The sequence below is a fragment of the Equus przewalskii genome, chromosome 5 (genome assembly GCF_037783145.1).
Source record: "Equus przewalskii isolate Varuska chromosome 5, EquPr2, whole genome shotgun sequence".
NCBI lineage: Eukaryota > Metazoa > Chordata > Mammalia > Perissodactyla > Equidae > Equus > Equus przewalskii.
Genome location: NC_091835.1, coordinates 59,249,053 through 59,270,350, shown reverse-complemented (window position 1 = coordinate 59,270,350; position 21,298 = coordinate 59,249,053). Strand labels below are relative to the sequence as shown.

At 35.3% G+C, this 21,298-nt stretch overlaps 1 protein-coding gene across 1 annotated transcript in view; it reads left to right on the top strand.

Moving 5' to 3' along the window:
- Window positions 1–21,298, top strand: part of CPNE8 (copine 8) — a 209,178-nt gene that overhangs the window by 39,177 nt on the left and 148,703 nt on the right. Inside the window, exons 4-5 of the mRNA XM_008520156.2 lie at window positions 9,104–9,207; window positions 17,313–17,352. Of these exons, the coding sequence (XP_008518378.1) occupies window positions 9,104–9,207; window positions 17,313–17,352 (144 nt within the window). The remainder of the gene's footprint in view (window positions 1–9,103; window positions 9,208–17,312; window positions 17,353–21,298) is intronic.

The following is a 21,298-nucleotide window of genomic DNA, read 5'->3' as shown; positions in this document are numbered from 1 at the left end:
ATTTTATTTTACTCACATATTTTAAATTCTTTGTGTCTCCTTTTTTTCCTTCTTTGGATTTGACTGAATATATTTATTTTCCCCAATATCAGCTTGTTAATTTTACTTTCTTTTATTATTCTTTTGTTAGTTACTGTAAAGATTTCAGCATATAGCCTTGATATTTTAGAATCTGATGTAAATTAGTTTTGTTACAACTTCACGGAAAATACTGATCCTTAAAACATTTTAACTCATTATCTCCACTCCCGTCTTTGGTGCCATTTTTATGAATGTTAATTTTGCATATAATGTAATCACACAAGACATTTTATTATTTTATATCATCAGTAGTCTTTTATATTTTTCATATATTTCCTATCAGGTGCTGTTTGTTTTTTCATGCATTTGTATGTTTCCTTCAAGGATCATTTTTATTCTTTATGAAGAAATCCCTTTAAAATTTCTGTTCACACAGTTTTGCACTTAGACTGTCAATGAATTGTCTCAGTTGTTTTTAGAGGGCAAAGTCTTTTATTTTGCATTTATATTTCTCTTTTGTTTATTGTAAAAAATAGAGAAAACAATATAAAAAATGAAAAACAAAGTGAATTATTATAAGGCAAACGTCCTTGTAACCATTAGCAAGGTCAAGAAATAGAACCTTGACAGCCACCCTAAGAATTCCTTCCATGTGCCCTCCGAATCAGAGCACTTCCTGTTTTCAAAGAGTAATGATGTGTGTGTGTGTGTATTTATGGTTTAATCATCCACGTGTGCATCTCTTGACATTATAGTTTAGTCTTGCACATTGAAAAAAAGACTTGCATGTATTTTGTGTCTGTTTTAATCTACAGCTTTCCCTTCATCCTTTTGTTTTTCTTACAACTTATCTCTTAGAGAGTCTGGACCATCTGACTTATAGTTTCACAGTTGGGGGCTTATTGACTATATGCTTATGATGCAGTTCACTGTTTTTTTTCTGTTGTTTGTATTTCTTCAATTTGACAGATTGAATCAGAAGGTTGATTAGACACAGGTTCAACTCCTTCAGTAAATCTATTGATCGTGGTGTGAACTTTCATTAGGAGGCAAATGATGTCCTGTTTTCACTCTTTTTTGGTGTTAGTAATCATTGATGCTTAGCGCCTAGATTATTGGGAATTTTCACTTATTAGTTGGAATAATATTATCCTATATCAACATTATGAGATCATATTGCCATTGCATGGTTTATTTTCTCTCTTTTAACCTTAATTTAGTCTTAGTTCTATAAGTAGTTCTCACCACTGTTCCATTGTTGATTGTTAACAATCTATGTGTTTTAAATATGAAGAATATAAAATCTTTTGATCACATTTTCTTTCTTTGAGTATATTAAATATGTTATTTCATTTTCTTCTGTCATAAAGCATTTCTATCAAAAAGTCTGATGAAAATCTAATTTTATTTTTCTTTAGGTCATTTGCTAAAGAGTTGTTATTTTTAATATTTGTTTATTCTTTGCTTTGATTTTCTTCATGGACTTCTGTTATCGTGTGTCATATCCTCTTTGCCTGTATTCAATATTTGCTACCTTCTCTTAGCTCTGTTCATCCTCTTTGATTCTTAAAAACAAAAATCTTTCTTTCCAATTACTGATAAGATGTTATTTATTGCGCTCATTTACTCTTATGTCTTTACTAGTTTCTTTCATTTCTAAAATGTTGTTTTATTTTACCTCTATTTCTTCCTTGATTTCTATCACCTCCTTTCTCAGTGTTTCTAATTCTGATTTATGCTGTTCTTTCATGTCTTCTACAATTTTATGTGTTTGGTTCTATATGAAATGCTGCATTACACTTCTGATCTGGTTTTTGAGTTTATCTTTTGGCATGCTTCCATTTCCTGTAGGAAATGTTCTTCTTTTTTCTTTTTCTTTTTTGGTGAGGAAGATTGGCCCTGAGCTAACATCTGTTGCCAATCTTCCTTTTTTAATTTTTTTCCTCCCCAGAGGCCCAGAACATAGTTGTAAACCCTAGTTGTAAGTCATCCTAGTTCCTACATGTGGGATGCTGCCACAGCATGGCCTGATGAGTAGCGTGCAGGTCTGCACCCAGGACCTGAACCTGCGAACCTCTGCTGCTGAAGCAGAGTGCGTGAACTCAACCACTCAGCCATGCGGCCAGCCCCAGAAATGTTCTTTGTTTTAATAGTAACTTTGTATGTAATTGTACCTTGATACCATTAGTTATCCTGAAATTTAAAAAGAATCTGGGTTCAGATAGCTTTTCCAGCTTCACGAAGCTCTTACTTCTGTTCAGTTACAGTCTTCAAAACTATGGCTAATTGTTGCCGAGACTTCCTAGCGTTGCCTCTCTCTCCATTTTTATCTAGACTTTCTCTTTTCTTTGTTAGTGTTTGTTCCAAGCAAAAACTATGCTCACATTAATTAACTTTCCTTCTCCCCAGCATTGGGCCCTTCACCTCTTGGCTGCCCTTGCATCTCTGCAGTACTATCGAACAATAAATTTTTGCATTTTATCTACTTGTTTGGTTCTCAGCAGGAGTGTTGGTTGTCACAAGTGACTCCATTCGAGCTGGAGACAGAAGTCTTCATGCCTGATAATAATTGCTAAATATTTTACAGGAAAAATTAGCAATAACTTGAGGTTTTAGATGACTTTATATTTCTCCAGAGTGGGTTCAGTTTTGCTTATAGGGAGACAGGAAGGCTAGGAAAAATTCACCTTAATTCAGTCAAAGATTTGACTGAATTTAAGCTGAGCTCCATTCCTCCTGAGGATTGATTTTCTGATTCATCTTTACTCCTTGGTGTAGCCCTCTGGGGTTCCAACTCCAAACTTTTGTACCCTTATTTTTTAATCCCTCTTTTTTAAAAAAGAAATTTAAACTTATCAACAAGTGGAAAGAAATATAGAATGAACATGCGTATAACCTTTTGTGGATTTTTAAAAACTTTATCGTCTGCCTCAGCTTGATGAGACTGTGGAAGTCTTTGCTCAGCTTGGTTTCCCTTTATCAAATACAGGACCCTATAGGGCTCCTCTTTTCTCTAGGTTTTTGGTTCCACAACTTATAACTTTTTGTTAGCGCTCTGGTGCCTCCAAAAAGATTATTTTAATATTTTGTTTGACTTTTCTAGTTATTCTCAGAGGAAGGGTTGGTCTGGAACAACCTAATTTGCCATTGGCAGAACTAAAAGTTTGTTCTGACCACTTTGAATTAAAATAATTCTCAGACGGCTTTGCAATGTTTCTATTTTTCTGCAAAATTCTCAATAAAAAATTAAAGTGAATAAAACTCACAAATTAAGCATTGGGAATTTAAGCCTAAAGGTCTATCTTATACAATAATTCCAGGAAGGAGAGAAAGAGTTGTAAAATCTTAAGAAAGACAGTAATAGAATTTAGTAATTCTAAAACAAAAATCTAGGAATTATTGATTTGGAACATTTTAAAGATAATTGATCAAAAGCTAGTTTTGAGTATATGAAATTCATTATTGCCTACTTTTTAATAAATGCAAGTCAATAAGATTTATTGTGCATTTGTGTGTAGAACTACTTTTAAATATTCAAAAACTAGAGTTGGTGTGAATATTTTTCAAGTTTATTTTCAATTCAATTTAGATAATCATCTAAATAAAATAATCTAATTTAAAATAATTGAGTTGATTAAAATAATAATGTGTCCAATTCATTTAAAAAATATTTTGTCTCGCATAAATGAAAATCGAGCTGATACGTGATAAAATTAACCAATATTCCCCAGTGAAGACCTCCTGGATAAATTGAGTCTAGTTTTTTTCTCTTCAACTGGTAAAACATGTCCCTAATCACAGAATTAATAGCAAGCAATGATATAGTAAAGGCAGTTCCTTAAAATATTGTTACTTTTTAAAGTATGATTTACTGTAAAATATTTTAACTAAGGTTTTAAAATACTATAATCTAATTTTAAAAATTGATGGAGTTTAGTCCTTTCTATATTTTATGTGTGACAATTATAGAGATGTGCTCAAGGTGTCCTCTTTTGGATGGCTAATGATTTAGGTTCATTCTTAAAAGTAGAAGATCCTAGAAAGCGAATGAAAGTCCCTTATGTGGAATATTCTGTCTTAACCAAGAATATTAGAAGGAAGTCATTTTACTTCTCTTTCTGTGTGTATATGAACATGTATATCTATATCTAAAGCTACATCTCATTAATCTATAATAATGTAAGACCTAGATAAAGCCTTCAGACTTTTTAATTTGTCTTCTTATAGGTAAGTGAATTTCAGATCATTGATCTGTAAAAAAAATGTCTTGGATATTAAGTTACATGCTGGCATTGTATCTCTTTTCCTCAAAGGAAAAGATCCAAGGATTCTCTGTTAATCCCAATGTTTAACTCCTAAAAGGGAGTGTATAAGAATGTAAATCTTCACTTTTGGTGTTGTGTGTGTGTGCATGTATGCGCCGTTATGCTTGGTATCCTTTAAGTAGGTTGGATATGTATAGTCCTAAACTGAGATTTTTTTAAATTGAATTTATCTTAATATTCTGTCTGTACTACTCAGTTCATATAGTCTTTGTGTCCAATCTCTGGAGACTGTCCTTTGTATATCACTGCTACTAAGATTTATTTCTAATACAATAACTGAAATAAAGATGTGCACTAGTCCAGATGACCTTTTCCCTCCATCACTTTCACTTCAGTTGACAAATGAATATGAGACTGAGTGGTTGTTCTGAGCCTTCACAATACATTAAACCTTTCTGAACATTTTTCTCAAAACAGAGTTCATCTGCTTGGTGCCATAAATAGATGAATGTTCTTTCCAGTACTACTCTTCTGAAGCAGTTTAACAATTAGTTGATTTAGAAATCAGGAGTATTTCAATTCTATCATTTTCTGCAAGATTTGTTCCTAAATTGGAAAAGTAGGTATGTATCCGATTAGCTCAAGCATAAGACAAAGGAAAACTTTCAAAGACTTGATTGTGAATTGTTTTTTATTTTTTGCTTAAAGTTTTACAAGAAACAATTTTTTTATGTTCTAACGAAATTAACAGTTTACATGCTTTTTTCAAATGACTGAGAACTTTCACATTTGGTGAATAAAATAACATTTTTCTATATTTTTCTAATTATGAGATGATGAAACTTAATACCATATAAATATGTGGCAGTGCTTGACTGTCCACATATTTGGATATGTTCATTGTGCCAGGGATTATTGTAATCAGGTTTATAGGTGCTCCTGACAATCCAGTATTGTTGATATTCAGAAAAAGAATTTTTAGGATACAAGTTACAATTTTTTCAAGTGTAACTGTTTTTGGGTGTATACCATCAAAAAATATTATTAATAATTTTTTTCCTCAAAATTTTAATCTTCTCTGATCTGCTAGAATTATGCAACTGTGCATTTTCCAAGGAATTAGAAATTTTTTATTTAGTACTATAAGGCATTAGCTAAGACTTAAATTTCGTTTCATGTCAAAAAGATTAATCACTTGGTTGATAGCTAATATATTCCAGCCTCTGGGAAAGAATGAACATATTTCCCATGAGATGAACTAGTTGTAATGTGTCTGTGGATTTCTTATAATTGCCAGTTTCACTTTTGATAATAGAATGAATTAAAAAACAGAAAAACTGCTGAAAAGTTTTGTTTCTGATTTTAAAAGTAAAACATACTTATTGCCGGAAATTAGGAAAACTTAGAAATACACAATGAAAAAAAACAGTTAGAAGATAATTGCTACGTTCTGGTATAATTTCTTCTATTTTTATCTGTATATCTATAAACTTATATTTTAATCAAAATTGTTATTATATTGTACGTTATCCTTGATTTTTTTTCTGAACAATATATTGCAGATCTCCTTTAGTTAACCATTTGTTCAATTTTGTACAGGTGTAAATCAAACAGATCTGTATGCCTGTACCTTCATGGAGCTTATTGTCTAGTGAGAAAAATATGAAACAAACAAATCGAAGTATAATTCCAGAATATAAGTTTTATGAAAGAAGAAAACCAGTTGCTGTGAAGGAGAATAATTTTAGGGGTGGGGGACCAACTTTAGATTGGGTGTTTAGACCCAGAATGCTAACATGTAAGCAGAGGCTTCAGCATGCAAGAATGCGGTCAAGAGTATTCCAGGAAGAAGAAATAGCAGGTGCAAAAGTCATAAGATGGGAAGGGTTTGGTGTGTAAAGGGTTCTAAAAGAGGACCAGCTGCCTGGGGCAAAGAGAAAGAGGGGTTGCTGACCCATGATGAGATTCAGGAGGTAGACAGGGGCCAATTCCTGTAGACCAAAGAAAAGATCTTTTATTCAAAGTACTATGGGAAGCCATTAAAGACTTTCAGGTGGTGAAATTGCATGACCATGTTTACATTTTTCAAAAGATCACTCTGGATGTTATATGCAGGATGAATTTAGAGGGGGAACAAGAGTAGGTAGAGATGTGAGTTAGGAGGCTCTTGAGGTAGTCCATGAGAAATATGAAAACCTGGCATAAAGCTGATGACAGGAGATATGGAGAGAAGATGACAGCTGTGATGTGTGTTGGAGTTGGAATTGACAGTTTATGAGATAGCAAGGGATAGGGTTGGTGGGTTAAAAAGAAGGAGTTGAAAAGGATGACTCCCATTTTTGTCCTAAGGAATCAAGTGGATGGTGGTATCATTTATTGACAAGTGGAAGAGTTGGGGATTGGGGTGGTGGTTGTGGTGTAAAATAAATAGTTAAAGTTTAGACGATAATTCTGAGGGACCTGTAAGACAACCACATGTGTAAGTCAAGAAGACAGTTGTATGCATGAGTCTGTACTCGGGCAGATCTGGGCTGCTGACATACATTTGGAAGTTATCATCATGTAGGTGGGATTTAAAGCCAAAGGAACAGATAACCTAATAGAATAGTGAAGATAGACAGATGAAGACGGCCTCGAACTGTGCTCTGACGATGAGAGATTGCCTGTCTGAGAATCTCAGAAGAAGAGAAAAACAGGGGAGTGTGGCGTCAAAAAGCCAGAGGAGATTGGTTCAGAAGGAAGGAGTGGACAGCTGTGTCAAATGCTGCTGAGCAGTCTGATGTGATAAGGGCCAAAAAGTGACGATTGGATTTAGCAATATGAATCACTGGTGATATCGCCAAAAGCAATTTCAGGGCTACGTGTTGGAAGGCCTATTGTAATACATGGTCATGATTTATAAATGATTAGCTAAAATTTTAATAGCTACATATTAATCTTCACTTGAGATAGCGGAGTCTACTCAGCCACCCATAATGCCCATAATGCTGAAAAGCCAGTGTTCCCAAAGAAACAGGCTTGTAGATATTTTAATCATAGGCGCTGGTGAATTGCTGGCTTGCAGCTCAATGGACCTTTCCCTGGGGAATTTCATTCTGTCTTCTTCCCTCTTAGTGTGAGTTTGGGTAAAATCCGCAAGAGGGGTTTGGGTGCTGGGGAATATGGGAACTGGCTGAGTTTCTCTTTGAGAGTGTTGTGTCTTTGCTAGTTTGGTGCTCTTTGCTCTGGTCTGGAAACCATTTTGCCTCCAGGCAGTAGAAAGGCTGGGTGGGTCCAGGTTCTCTCTGGTTCAGACTTGTACTCTTGACCTCTGCACTACTCTTTTAGCATGTGCGGGCACTGCCAGCCTGTAGTTATTTGGTACGTACTCTTATTCTCATTCCCTTAAAATTAAAAACCATAAATAGGCTCACTCTTGAATCTTGCCAGGGTCTAACAGGTTCTATGCTGAAACAGAGGAGAGTCCTAGAAACAATGTAGATTTTATAGCCAAAAGGACCTAGGTTGGAACCCTCTGCCTCAATTTTCTCATCTATACAGTGGGACTAATAATACCCACTTTGTAGAGTCATGGTAAAGATTTAAAGTAATGTGTGGAAAGTGCTTGGAACAAAAGAAAGTACTCCATAAGTGGTGGCTGTAGTTATTATTATTGTTTGAAGTAAATACTCAATATTTTTGAAATGTTCACTTAGTTACCTGGGTTATGGTTTGTCTATATGATGGTGGTCCCTGATATAAGACAGTGTCCACTGCATAAACCTCTGCAAACTAGTTCTTTTTTGAATAATTAGTTGGCCGTAGCCTGAGTAGATCCTTTGTCTACAGTATTTTGTACCATAGTTTTGTTATCAGAATTTATGTAAACTCATGACCTTCACCTTTTAGTGGATTAGCACAGTTCTTTTATTCCTATTAAAAAGATAGTTTTTCCTTGAACTTTTAATAAAAAGTTGGTTCTCTGATAAGACAGCATGCATAATGCTGGTCAGAAGTAAAGGTTATAATCCCCTCATTAGAATTCCAGGACAGTGGAGGAGAAGAATGTAAGCCAAATACAAAAAAAGAGATGGAAAGTGTGTATTTCTGCTGTGTCTTTGGAAGCAGTACCTGATGGCCTTCCTTCTCATTGAAAGGAAGAAGGACTAGCTGTGGACTTTTGTTTCTTGGTTTTCACTTCCCCGAAGATGGAGAAACTTATTTTTTCTAAGCCAAAGTGCAATACACTAGCTTAAAAACGTGCAAAAATCGTAGGTCCCATTTTGGCTATCTAGATACTGTAAGAATTAAAACAAAACCAAATGATTGAAGTGTGTAATAGATTGTAAGAAAATCCTCCCCAGTGCATGGCTAATAAACTGTTTCACGTAGAGGACTGCTTGGTTGTGAATACCTTGACCCCTCCAATTGTAAGAATATGTGTTGATCTAGTTATACACTAGGTTAGGAAATATATTTGTGATAAATTTAAATTTAATGTAGAAATAGCTTCTTTTGATTAGAAAGAATTTTGGCTTTCAAGTAGGGAGAAGAGGGCCGGAAGTGTTATGGCTTGTTATATGAATTTCCAGATGCTACTTTTATAGTAAATTTGAATGAACTCAGCCCTCATTTTCTGAATTCCTGAGTGAATAAGAGGGATGATTTGATCTCTAAAAATTTTTCTGAAGATCTTTATTTTATCAGGTCATTTGGATATTTATTGCTTACGTTCTCCAGGAAGTGTGTTAAGGCTAAGTACCCTATTGTAATAAGTATGGTAATAAGTAACCAGTGCAAGGCCTGATTTTAACCTCTCTCTCTCTCTTTCTCAACAGTTTGGAAGGACTGAAGTAATTGATAATACTTTAAATCCTGACTTTGTAAGAAAATTTATTCTGGACTACTTTTTTGAAGAAAGAGAGAATCTTCGTTTTGACTTGTAAGTTCTGTTAAAAGTTGCATTTTTAAAAAACTGATTTTTAAAGGCAATTTTCATAACATAAGGCTGGGTCCTATGGTTGCACTGAATACTAGATTATATTGGCAGGAAACCAGATTAATTCTGTGTAGAGTGTGGCCTGAGCACTGTCCCTCACTGCTTTGCCTTTTAGGTTTTTGGCTATATGCTTACTGAAAAATAAGTGAATTATTTAACCAAGTAGAAATGCTGGGTGGTATATATGGACATTCTTTCAAACCATCTTATGCCTCAATGGGTTTCTTAGAAGTTCTGCATATACTCGAAGGTGATCTCATTTACTATCCTGGTTGATGTCTTTCAGATCTTTAAGTTTCTCTTCAGCTGTTTCTTTGTATAGTACGGGGGTCTCTGCCTAACTATGACTTCCTGATATCCCTTCACAGCCTCGTATTTCCAAGATCCAGGATGCTAGAACCAGAATTTTTAAATATTTTTAATATTCTTGTTATTTTGATGCTGAATCAGGCGTATTAAAATATTACTAAGTTCAATTCCCTGTCCACAGAGAATCCTGCTTATAAGATATTAACTATTGAGTTTCTGTTTCACAGAGGAAAACTGTGGTGATTGTTGAAGTATCTGGATATTGTTAAAAGGAAATCTATTGAGAGGGAAAGTATCACATATAGTATGTGCTTAATATATCAAAATAATTAAACAGAGTTTATGAACATCACAAATATTTAAAAAGATCAATGACTTATTATCAATAGCTGAAAACAATAAAGTGTACCATACTGTCACAACTTATAAATATTTTTTGATAACAAAAGCTATCAATATCATATTTGAAAAAAATCATAATTTGCCTCCTAATGTAAAAAGAAAATTCTCTACTGTTAAGAGTCTTTCTCATTTTCCTCTAAAATGTGTGCCGTAAAATAATCTGCAGTATTTCTGTTTTAAAAAGGAAAATCTTATACTAGGCCCTTTACTTCAAGAGTCGTAGGAGTCCTAAGTATTCATTATATTTATAAACAAAATTGATTATGCCCCATTTAGCTTTTATTTCCTTGAAAGCCTTTTCTAAATAATAAAAATGAGGTTCATGAGAAAAAAACTTAAAGTGCAGTGTAATGATTTCCTGAGCATGTTTGCCATGGAAATTGCACATAGTGGTGTTATTTAAAAACAGACTTATAAATCATGTAGAATGTGGTTTCATTCTCGAGACCATTGTTCAGGGCCTTCATAGCAACTGTTTTTAAGAATCTTCCTTCTCCCTCACCCCGGCATAGTACCCCCTTAATTTTTTCCCTCTAGTTTCAGATTTAATTTTATCCTAAAACCAGTCACCATTTCATGAGTCTTTGTTCTCTCTCTCTATTTCCCTTTCTCTCTCCCTTCCTTTCTCATTCATCTGTATTGTTTTCTCTCATTTAAAAGTAATAAATATTTAATTTAAACTTTAAATAATATAGGCACTTAAAATTGAAAGTTCCCTGTTATCCCAGTATGAAAAAAACCATAAAACCACAACCAAAACTGTAAATGACTCCGTGTACATACTGTCATATTTTTTTTTAAAGGTACTCATGTATACGGGAATCTCAACATTTTGAAAATCACAAATATTTTCCTGTTACTTGTGTTTTTCAGATATCTTTCTATGCCACTGAATATATATATATAGAGAGAGATTATATGTATATACATATATATATCTCATTCATTTTAATGGTTGCATAGTTCTCCTTTGTTGAAAAAAACTAAATTTATTTAGCCAAGCATTTACTGATGGACAATTTGCCTGATTCTCTTTTTACTATTACATGTAATCCTTCAGGCAGTATCCTTGTATGTAAATTTATTGTAATTTGCTGTTTTGCATTTTCAGAGTATAAATTATTCAGAGTCAGATTTTGGGATGTAAGGATATGGACGAGACTACTCACTCCTTGGTTCTAATCTTTGAGACCAATTTAGAGATCCTCTAGGCCTTGTTAGTTCTCTGAACTCCTTATCTATGTTTTAGCTCTTATTTTTAGAACCATTTCTCTGTTTTGTTTTGGTCACTGTCTGCCAGCAGGCCCCTGTCACCGTCATGAGCAGCTGCTGCTTCTTGACTGTACTCACCCACTTTCCCACACTGTTGTCTCATTTTGGCCCTCCTTGGACTGGTTTCTTAAGTCCACGTCTGTTCATCTTTCTTCACTTGATATTCATAACTATGGCTATTATAGAATTGCGCAGGTAGAATGAAAAGAAAAGAAATGGTGCCCTCAAAAGGATGATAGCAATCAAATGTTAGTCAATAGACCAGTGAGCAAAAATTAAGAGCTGAGCTAGTCATTCTGGAGAGCAGAGGAAGGTAAAGAATTATTTACTTGTACAGAGAGGCTAGTGAGCATGTGCTCATCTCTACTGAAGACGAGGCTATGGAAGCTAATGGATTTTAAGGAGAGACCAGTTCAAGAAATGTAACTCCGCTAAACTCACTGCTGGTTAGTCATTTAAATATTATGTCTTGTTTACCAAATAGCATTTAAGAATCACTTTGATGAACTAATGAGTCCAGACGAGAATATGTTAGGCTAGGGAGGCGCCTGCTACTTACGATGTTTGTCAAGCTTCCTAGGTAGGCTTAGGACCAACGAGGGAAGACTTAAACGTAGGAAGGAAATTAGGGCATTGATAGAGCTTAACGCACTTCTCAAGTGTTTGATGATAAATCAGCAATATTGTCTAACTTCACTGTTGGTGTTTCAGGGAATTAAAAAAAGAAAACAAGACTTCAATGCACTGTTGATGGAAATATGGAAGGAAGGAATGATTAGATGGTTTAATATGTTTGTTAATAATGTCTTCATTATTTATAAAGTAAATGAAATAATTAGAGAAGCTCATGAAGTTTGAGGATGAGTATGTAAGTTTTGTAAAGCACAGACAGAAAGAGGTGATTTGTGATAGTAATATTATTACTGTTATTCACAGAGTGTAATAGAATCATTCAGGGTGTGTACCCATATTTAAACTCAGAAACCAAATTTCTGAGGTGGAGCCATCCCATTTTTATAAATGAGAAAACCAAGGCCCAAAAAGTTTAACTAACGTGTTCCAGGGATCTGTGCTTTCCAATAGAATTAAATTTTGCCTGAAATAGTTTATAATTAAATAGTACAAAACCTGAATTTCTAAAATATTATGAAGATTAAAAATAATATCTCAACTAGGGTATTTTTGTTTTTGCCTTGATTATCTAATACTGATGAAAGTATATGTTTGAGGTATTCTACTGCACAATGAATGTAATAATGTAATGAAATATATTCAATCTAAGTAAGCAAATCTAGGAAATTACTCTTCAATTGGAATGGGAACATGTTGTATTATTTTATCTCAGCGTGGCAAGAAAAATAAAGGAACACAACTTAGTGTAGGGAAATTGACATATTTTAACTCCTTCAGCTTTCTCTTTTTTTCTAAGAATTATGGTAATTCTCACAGAAATTGTGTAATGTTCAAAATGTGAAAGCACATTGCAAAATTGAATTAAATATATATCATTTGACTTTGTAAATGTATTTGGTTAATTTCAGAAATTTGATTCATATAACATTGTTTCAATTTTATATGATCTCTGAAAAATTCCAACAATTAGGGCCAGAGAAAGGAACATCTAGAGAAGATTATCAAGAAAAGCAACAAGTATGTTCTCTTAGTGTAGTATTTTTGATACATTTTTAATTAATTCCTTTTGATTTCCCATTTATTAGAATATCACACATAATACTTTTAACCTGTGAAAGCAGAGAGCAGGCTCTCTTTCGTTTTTATTTTTTTACATTGTGATTTTTTTTTTCCAGCGTATCTACCGAAATAAGTGTGGAAAACAGTGTAATTGTTCACTAGTTATGTGTATCTATTATACCTCTGATTAGTTTTTGAAGTTTTTCTTAGCAATGTGTTATTCCTAGGAAAAAATGTTCATTATAGAAAATTTGGAAAATAAAAAAATGGATAAAGTAGGAATAAAATCACCTGTAATCCCAACCTGCATCATCCAGAGAACTCCTGTAAACACTCCAGCATGTTTACAGGAACATGTCTGCTTGAGGGAACAGCAATGCTGAAGAAGACAGTAGTCTAAATTGGCCAACAGAAAGATGTAAATGGTTTTCAGAATTGTTTTGTATTCAGCTAATCTGTCCATTGATTTTACAAAAGTCTAAAAAGCAGTAAAAAAGAAACTTTGAAAGCGTCTGATCTAAACAATTGCGTATCATGGAAGGTTCAAGAAATGGCTTTCAGGAGCTTTTTTATTCAACTTTCAAAGTAGACGGAAAATTATAATGACAGAGAAAGAGTGAAAGAGAGATAGAAAGATAGAAAGAGTGAGAGAATGAGTAAATATGTATTCTTGGCTCCACTGGTCCAAATTCCTGTGAGTTCTGATTAATTCACAGTAATTATTATTATAACTGTGATATGCCTGAGATATATTTTTAAGATTAGTTTATCAGTTGTTAGTCTTAAAATTCTCTTGCCTTTTTGATCTGATGTGTACTGTTTGTTCATCATGCTATGTATATATCACAGATAAAGTCATAAACTTTGGCATTTATTTACTTTATTATAATTATCACCCTAGTAATAGTATGGATACTTCATAAATCATTTTGTTATTACAGTTGAAAACTTTATTATTGGCAGAACAGCTGTACAAAAATGTCTTTGAGTAAGAAGTGTGGGTAGTCATATCATTACACAGTATGTGCTGAAGAATAAGAAAAATGAGATATAGCTGTTTTCACTCTTGGTTTTTTTTTAAGGTGTTCTTTTTGGTGAGGAAGATTGGCCCTGAGCTAACATCTGTTGCCAATCATCCTCTTTTTCTTTTTCTCCCCAAAGTCCCAGTACGTAGTTGTATACCCTAGTTGTAAGTCCTTCCAGCTCCTCTATGTGGGATGCCACCATAACCTGGCTTGATGAGCAGTGTGGAGGTCCGCAGCTGGGATCCGAACCAGTGAACCGTGGGCCACTGAAGCGGAGCGTGCAAACTTAACCACTCGGCCATGGGTCTTGTTTTTCCGTTTAGACCAGAACACCAACAAGGGAGTTACAATTCTAGATTTGACTTAACCTAGCAAATTGTTTTCCTTCTTGATAAATCAAATGGTGATAATCATGAAATGTGTCATTTTATTACAATCTAACTTTCAAGGCTCTCAACACTTTGGTGGAAAGTAAGTTGTTTTATTTCTTCCAGTAACTGTCTCAACACTGTCAAGTCCAGTTTTCTCCATCAGTTAAGGGTTCCCTTAACAATCTCAAGATTTAATTTCATGACTTTTCAGTTACTTTTGTTTATTAGAACTATCCCATTTTGTTAGTTGTTATGTACTCTTCACTAATCTCAAACTTAATCCAAAACTCTTACTTCCTCTCCCCTCAGTTGCAGCTGTTGTCTCAGCTCCTTTCAGGAGAGAAGGGAGGTGGAAGAACAGAAAGACAGGCGAGGAAAGATGTGGGTCTCCTACCTTCTGAATAATCTAGACCTTAGAGGGTACCAGCCTCAGGGGACACTTGTTAAACACCCTGCTTGTCTTCCTCACTGTGGAGGAGGGACTAAAAAGGACATTGTGCCTTGTTCCTCAGCTCTCAGAAGGCTCTTCCTAGGATGGCCTCCTGACAGTTCTCTTCCACTGGCAGCCCCAGGGTGGACCTGCGGGTAGGTTCTGTAGCTGACTGGGGAACCAGATGCTGTCCTCCACTTCTCATGAGCACCCCAGACTTTGGAACGCCCCATCACATGGCTTGGAGGAGTGGAAAGAACCTCCTCCTGTCCCCCAAGAGATAGGGAGTAGCCTGTCACTTTATGAGTAAGCTTTGTGGGGAAGGGTCTGACTCTGATGAGTTTGACTCATCGGAGCTCTGAGCTGAGCATGAGGGAATACTTAGAATCTTTTGTTTTCACCTTTGGGCCTTGGTTGGAATCCCAGAAATACAGGAAAAATTTCAGGCAACATTCATTACCCTCCAATAGAAAACATAATCCTTGGGAACCACTCACATCGGTTACTGCCAATTCAACGTTAGTAAGTTCTACAGCAGGATGAAGTTGCTTACAAAGTTGCCCATAATAAATTAAGGTGTGGTGGGATGCGCCCTCCTTGGGGTAAGCTAGTGAGCTTCCTGCTTTGTTTCCTTAAGGAGGATATGATGCTCATAAACATAGACACACACACACGCACATTTTAACCGTTTAAGATGTAGTGTTTATGTTCTGACCTGTGAGGGTGAGGAGCAGAGTAGTCTTGATATGTTGAGAAAAGTTAGAAGAAAGTTCCATTAAAAGAAAAGTCATGGTAATTTCAAATGCATTATAATCCAACATATTATCTACAGCCTTCAGAGGTATGCTGTAAATTACCTATTTTTGAGATAGTAGCATTAAAAAAACCTTTGTTAAAGACAATGAAAGAGGATTGCATTTGAAAATACTTAAGCTCTTTGTGATGAAAACATAAGCTCTTTTCTTTTTGCTTCTTTGAACTGAAATGAACATACCAGTGTTATTTATCCTCAGTCCACACTAAACCCTTTATAGAAAACAGTTTCCAGGACTGATTCCTGGAAAGGAGCCAGCCTAGTTAGGTTTCACCTTTGATATTGCTACAGTTACGCATTTTCATTTTACACTTAAAAAAAGTTGTCTTGAATAAGAAGTATTTTTTTGTACTAACATCTGTAGGCCTTCAGTAGATGTTGGCAATTTGCTGATGTAAAATTCTGGGTTACTGCTGTTGTGAGTGATCAGAATTCCCTGATGTGGAGAGTACTTTGTATTTCTTCTCAGGCAGGTATTTGCGTCACCAATTTTTTTTTTTTTTTTTGAGGAACATTAGCCCTGAGCTAACATCCACTGCCAATCCTCCTCTCTCTCTCTCTCTTTTTTTTTTGCTGAGGAAGACTGGCCCTGAGCTAACATCTGTGCCCATCTTCCTCTACTTTATATGTGGGATGTCTACCACAGCATGGCTTGCTAAGTGGTGCCATGTCCACACCGGGGATCTGAACCAGTGAACCCCGGGCCACCGAAGTGGAATGTGTGCACTTAACCACTGCGCCACCAGGCTCGCCCCACGTCACCAATTTTAAAGCCAGTTTGTGGTGAACGTTCTTTGCTGGGGAGTAAGTGCACCTCTGTCCAGCATCAGTACACTCCAGCTGTTTCTGTCTATTGTTGATTGAGATGCTTTGTTTCTTTGTGAAAACATTCTTGTCATGTGAGAGGGGTGACTTTAATTAGCCTTAAAGGAAAAGGCAGTTAATTTCTAGTAGGAAGCTATGCACAAGGAATGTGAAAGGAATATGATTTGGGAGAAAGACTGGAGCCAGTACAAATATTTTCCTGTTCAAGAATCCAGCAAATTGAGGTTTATTTTGACTGTTAGCAATTTTTCCATTTCTACAAGTTCTTTAAAATGAGAGGCTAAAGTGATAGCGAGTGATGTTTTCCCAGGATCTCTCCAAGAAATCATTTATTCCCAGTACCAACAGGTCAAAAATAGGACATATGGTAGTCCTATGTAAATACATTTCTCTTTCTGTAAAATCTATAGTTTCCCCAAATCTTGTGATTGGGGAAAAATAATCGCATTACTTTTGCCAAATTTTGAAGTTAACAATAGCATTTAAGATACTAAGTAAGAATTAAAATGTACAGCAGTGACAGACTGTTACCAGCACTTGTTTGTTTTTTAATGGCATCCAGAGAAGAGGAATTTCAGTTTTTAGGGAATTTTGAAGAGTATTAGGATATTATTGAGCATAGAAAACAGAAGTTTTAAACTTGATCTGTTAGGCAGCAGAATCGATGACTGTGAAGATATTAGGACTTCTGTGTAGGTTGTAGAAATAAAAGGACCCAAGGATTGTGAATTCTAGTATTGGCATGTGGGCCACAGTTTATGAGAAACTTCTAAATTTGCTAAGTTTTTCTCCCCATTGGTTTAGTTTTGATTCACTTTTATATTATTTATGTTTTTTGGAAAATACTGATGTTTTTCTCTGGCTGTATTTTATGGAAATAATTTGAATTTTATATTTTAATCTTTTAGGTATGATGTTGATTCAAAGAGTCCCAACTTGTCCAAACATGTAAGTTCATATTTTTATGTTCTTTATGATGATGGCATAATACAAATTATGATATTATGATTTATAATTGAAATTTATGTTGATTTATTAATATTAAAGTTATATGTCCCTACCTTTACATGTAATAATTGTTATAGAAAATAAATAACATTTTTAAAGGACTCTCGAATAACATTTGGAGAAGCTTATTAAAAGAAAGATACCTTCAGGATGTGAAATGCATTAATTTTACTTATTTTTTATTTTTGTGTTTTTAAAGAAATAATGTCCGTGCCCTGGAATGTCCGAAGTTGGGTCAAGGCTAAGCAAGATGAAATAGGGAGCCTGTCGCTTTTAGGGAAGTTTCATTTCTGAGAGAACAGGAAGTGCTTGGGTAAAGGCAGAGTGGTTTTCTATTGAGCTGTCCCTGTAGTTCATGGGCTGAACAATATTTTCTAAGTACCTTCTCATGCCAGTCACCGAGCCAGTTTCTGAGGGTACAGTATGAGCAAGACAGACGTAGAGTCTGTCCTCAAGTCACCTAGTCTCTTTTATTTTTGGGTCCTGATCTTCCCATTCCTCTTTTCTTAAGAGCACTACTCACCAGGCATCAACCCTTACCTGGGGAAGTTTCCAGATTCAGGAGCAGCAGGGGCGGCAGCGCTAGGCAGATAAAGAGGCGGAGGTGGGAAGAGAAGGAAGAGCTTGAGATCCCCTGTCTAAGCACTGAGGGTTCCATCAGTGTCTTTATTGACCTGTGGGATTGGAATTAGGCCAGACCTAGTAGGAAGGGCTGAATGGGGGTGAAAAGAACATTCTGAAAGGGGTTTAACTAGGTTCCAAGTGATCTCTGAGGATCTGGATGTAGAATTGGCAGCTGTGCCAGGGTTGAGGCCGATAGGACTAATGTTTATGCCCAGAGACTCAGGAAGGTGAGATTTTTTCACTTCTCCAATGTTGTAGCCTATTAACTAGAATGGATGGATATATATTTATCATATATATTTGATTTCCAGTGTAGTTTGGAGAGGGAGAATGTCATTATTCAGAGAAAAGAGGGAATATAAGGCATGATCTCAAGCGAAGAGACTGATTTGGGAAAACTGGAAGCCTGCTAATGGCAGTTAAAAATCATAATTTACTGCTTCTGTCCTTCATTAAAGGACGTATGGTATTTATTTTTGTTATGAAGCATAGTGAAGAATCACTGGAAGAAAAATTCAAAGAAAATCTGTCTGATTGATTTTTCTACAAATTGAAAAAAATTCTATAATAGGCTCATTCCTTCCCAGAAATAAAGTTCATTGTGGTTGCCGTGTCCCCTTCCTTCTCCTCATGATAAGAATTACAGCATTGTGGCTGGACATTAACACTTATTTTCATAGCTTTATATTGGAAGTTTTCCGCATTTCATTGGAAGACTCAGAGGAGAAACCACATTTTCTAGTCAAAATTATTTAGATGCAAGGAAAGAAAATGCGTTCCCTTATCTCACATGTAGGTGGTTTGTTATGGGGATGTAGGAGCATCTCATAAACCTGACATGTGGCTTGCCCTTCTGGTAACTGCAGCTAGAAACAGGCACTTTGGGTTGGGACTGAGACAACTATTTTCTCCATTTTTTTCTTTCTGTGGCCATGTCTTCTTTGCACTATGACTTTTCTCTGAGCTTCTCTTTCTCTCTGAAGACCAAATTTCTCTGTTTATTCATCATTATGCACATAGGAAAAATAACCTCCGTAACCCTGACTAGACATAGTCTTTCAAGCGCCCCCTCTCCCTGAATATAATTTCTGTGTTTCTCAGTTCAAACTGTCCTTCAGAGGGCATAATAACCGGACAATTAAGGACATTAAGGGGTTGGATATTTTGAAGGTGAGTGTGAAGGTGGTAACTTGTGGTTCTTACCAATGTAGTTGCCTTGAGTTCAGGGCAGAGAGTAATATTTGGGATAGGAAGGTACCTCAAACATGATTAACTATATCTTCCTTAATAATCAGTAATAACTATTATACGACATATGTCTTGTAGAAGTCATGAATATACATATCTTGTCAAATATTTTTCTTTTGTAGAATGGCTTTTTTTTTTTTCATAGGAAAACTTCTGTGTCTTCCTCATGGTAAAAATTCTTATCTTGACTCTACCCTCATGATATCTCCTTTACTATCTTCTCATCACCATACTTCTTTACGGAACATCCTGGGTTTCTATTATAACTTCCTTTTCATTCTCTCTTCAACTTATTTTACTGTTTTCTGGTTTTCATTTCTGCTTTAAGTATTCTGACACGGGTTAGTCAAAATTTAATGTCCTCTTTACCTTACTTGACCTCCCCATTATTTCAGACACAATTGACTACTCTATTCTTGAAATACTCACCTCCTCTGACTTCCACGGAAACTTCTCTCTTGCTTCTTTTCCTGCCTTTCTGTTTACTCATTATCTATCATTTTTCAGTTTCTCTTCCTCCTCCTGTCCCTTAATATTAGTGTTTCTCATGGCTATATTTTCAATTTTCATCTCATCTCACTCTATAAGCTCTCCTTGGGAAAACTCAACCATTTCCACACCTTATGCTGATGACTCCAAAGTGTTTATCCCTCTACACACCTTGGCAAACCCACGTCTCCAACTGCTTGTTAGAGATTGACTGGTAGACATTCTGCAAAAGCCTGAAACTCAAATATCTAAAATGTATTGCCTTTTCCATCCCAATTTTGCTCCTCTGCCAGTATTATCTATCTTGAGAATTATCGTCAACACTGGATACTTAGAAAACTATTGTTAACCTCCTTCTTTCTCACATACCACCTCTAGTGAGCCACCAAATTCTGCTCACTCTAGCAAAGAATTTTTTCTCTTCTTTCCTTTCTTGCTGTTACTACTTTAGTTCAGATTCTCATCAACTTTCTCCTAGAGGATTGCATAGCCTCCTATAGTTCCTGAGGTTTATATTAGCTCACATTTTAATGTATTCTTTACATTTCTCTCTGTGTTATATTTCTTAAATAGTTTTAGTAAGCAATGCAAATTAGTTAATAACTGCCTGAGCTTATAAGTAGATAAAGCATGTCAAAAGAGGGAGGAAATGTGTTTCTAAATTGTTACAAGAGTTGTTAGAGATGACTGCCTTGAATTTCTGGTAGAAATTAACAACAACAACAAAAGCCCTTCGTTACTTGAAAGCATCCAAGTACAGATTTTAGGTAAAACGGCATATAACTCATTCAACCCAAAACGAATTCAGGAAGCGTTTGGAACATCAGAAGTACCAATAAACAAGCAGTTCTATTCCCTGAGGGTACGATTCTTTAAAAATATTGTTGTCTACCTGCCAATTTTGCAAAGTGAAATAAAAACTGGAACCTTTTAAGCAAGACTGCTAAGTGCCTGGGTATGCATGTGGAATGCAGGCACTTATCTTTTACAAAAGGGATTTGGTAGCAAGAGAGATTCCTTGAGTGAACAATAATAAATCTTTTTTTTTTTCCATTCTAATTACTGATAGTTTTGAAAGAAACCCCTTTCTTTCAAAGGATGACTGTATTTGGTTTCTAGTACTTAAGGATCTTGGGGCAAATTCTTAAATTTTTTGGAGCATTATGGAAAATGGAGATATAATATAGAACTGTACCTTAGATTTCTAACTTTGCAAATGAATATGAGGGAAGTGGATAAAGGATCAGTGGATCAGTATAACTTTGATTCTATTGGTGTTGGAAAAGTTTTTAGTGGAATAGCATCATACCCCAGGGTGACTTGTGGAATCCAGGGACATATTCCTTTAGAGGATTTATCCATTTTAGGGTTCTTTAAGGAAGCTACTTTACTAAAATATTATCCCCTCAAAGTATTAGATCCTGTGAACAAAATCTGGCATTTTGTTCTCTAAGTTACTGTTGAGCCCACTCATCTTAATGCCGTTAGGAGAACTGCACAGCAGATTTTCATTTGCATAATTTAA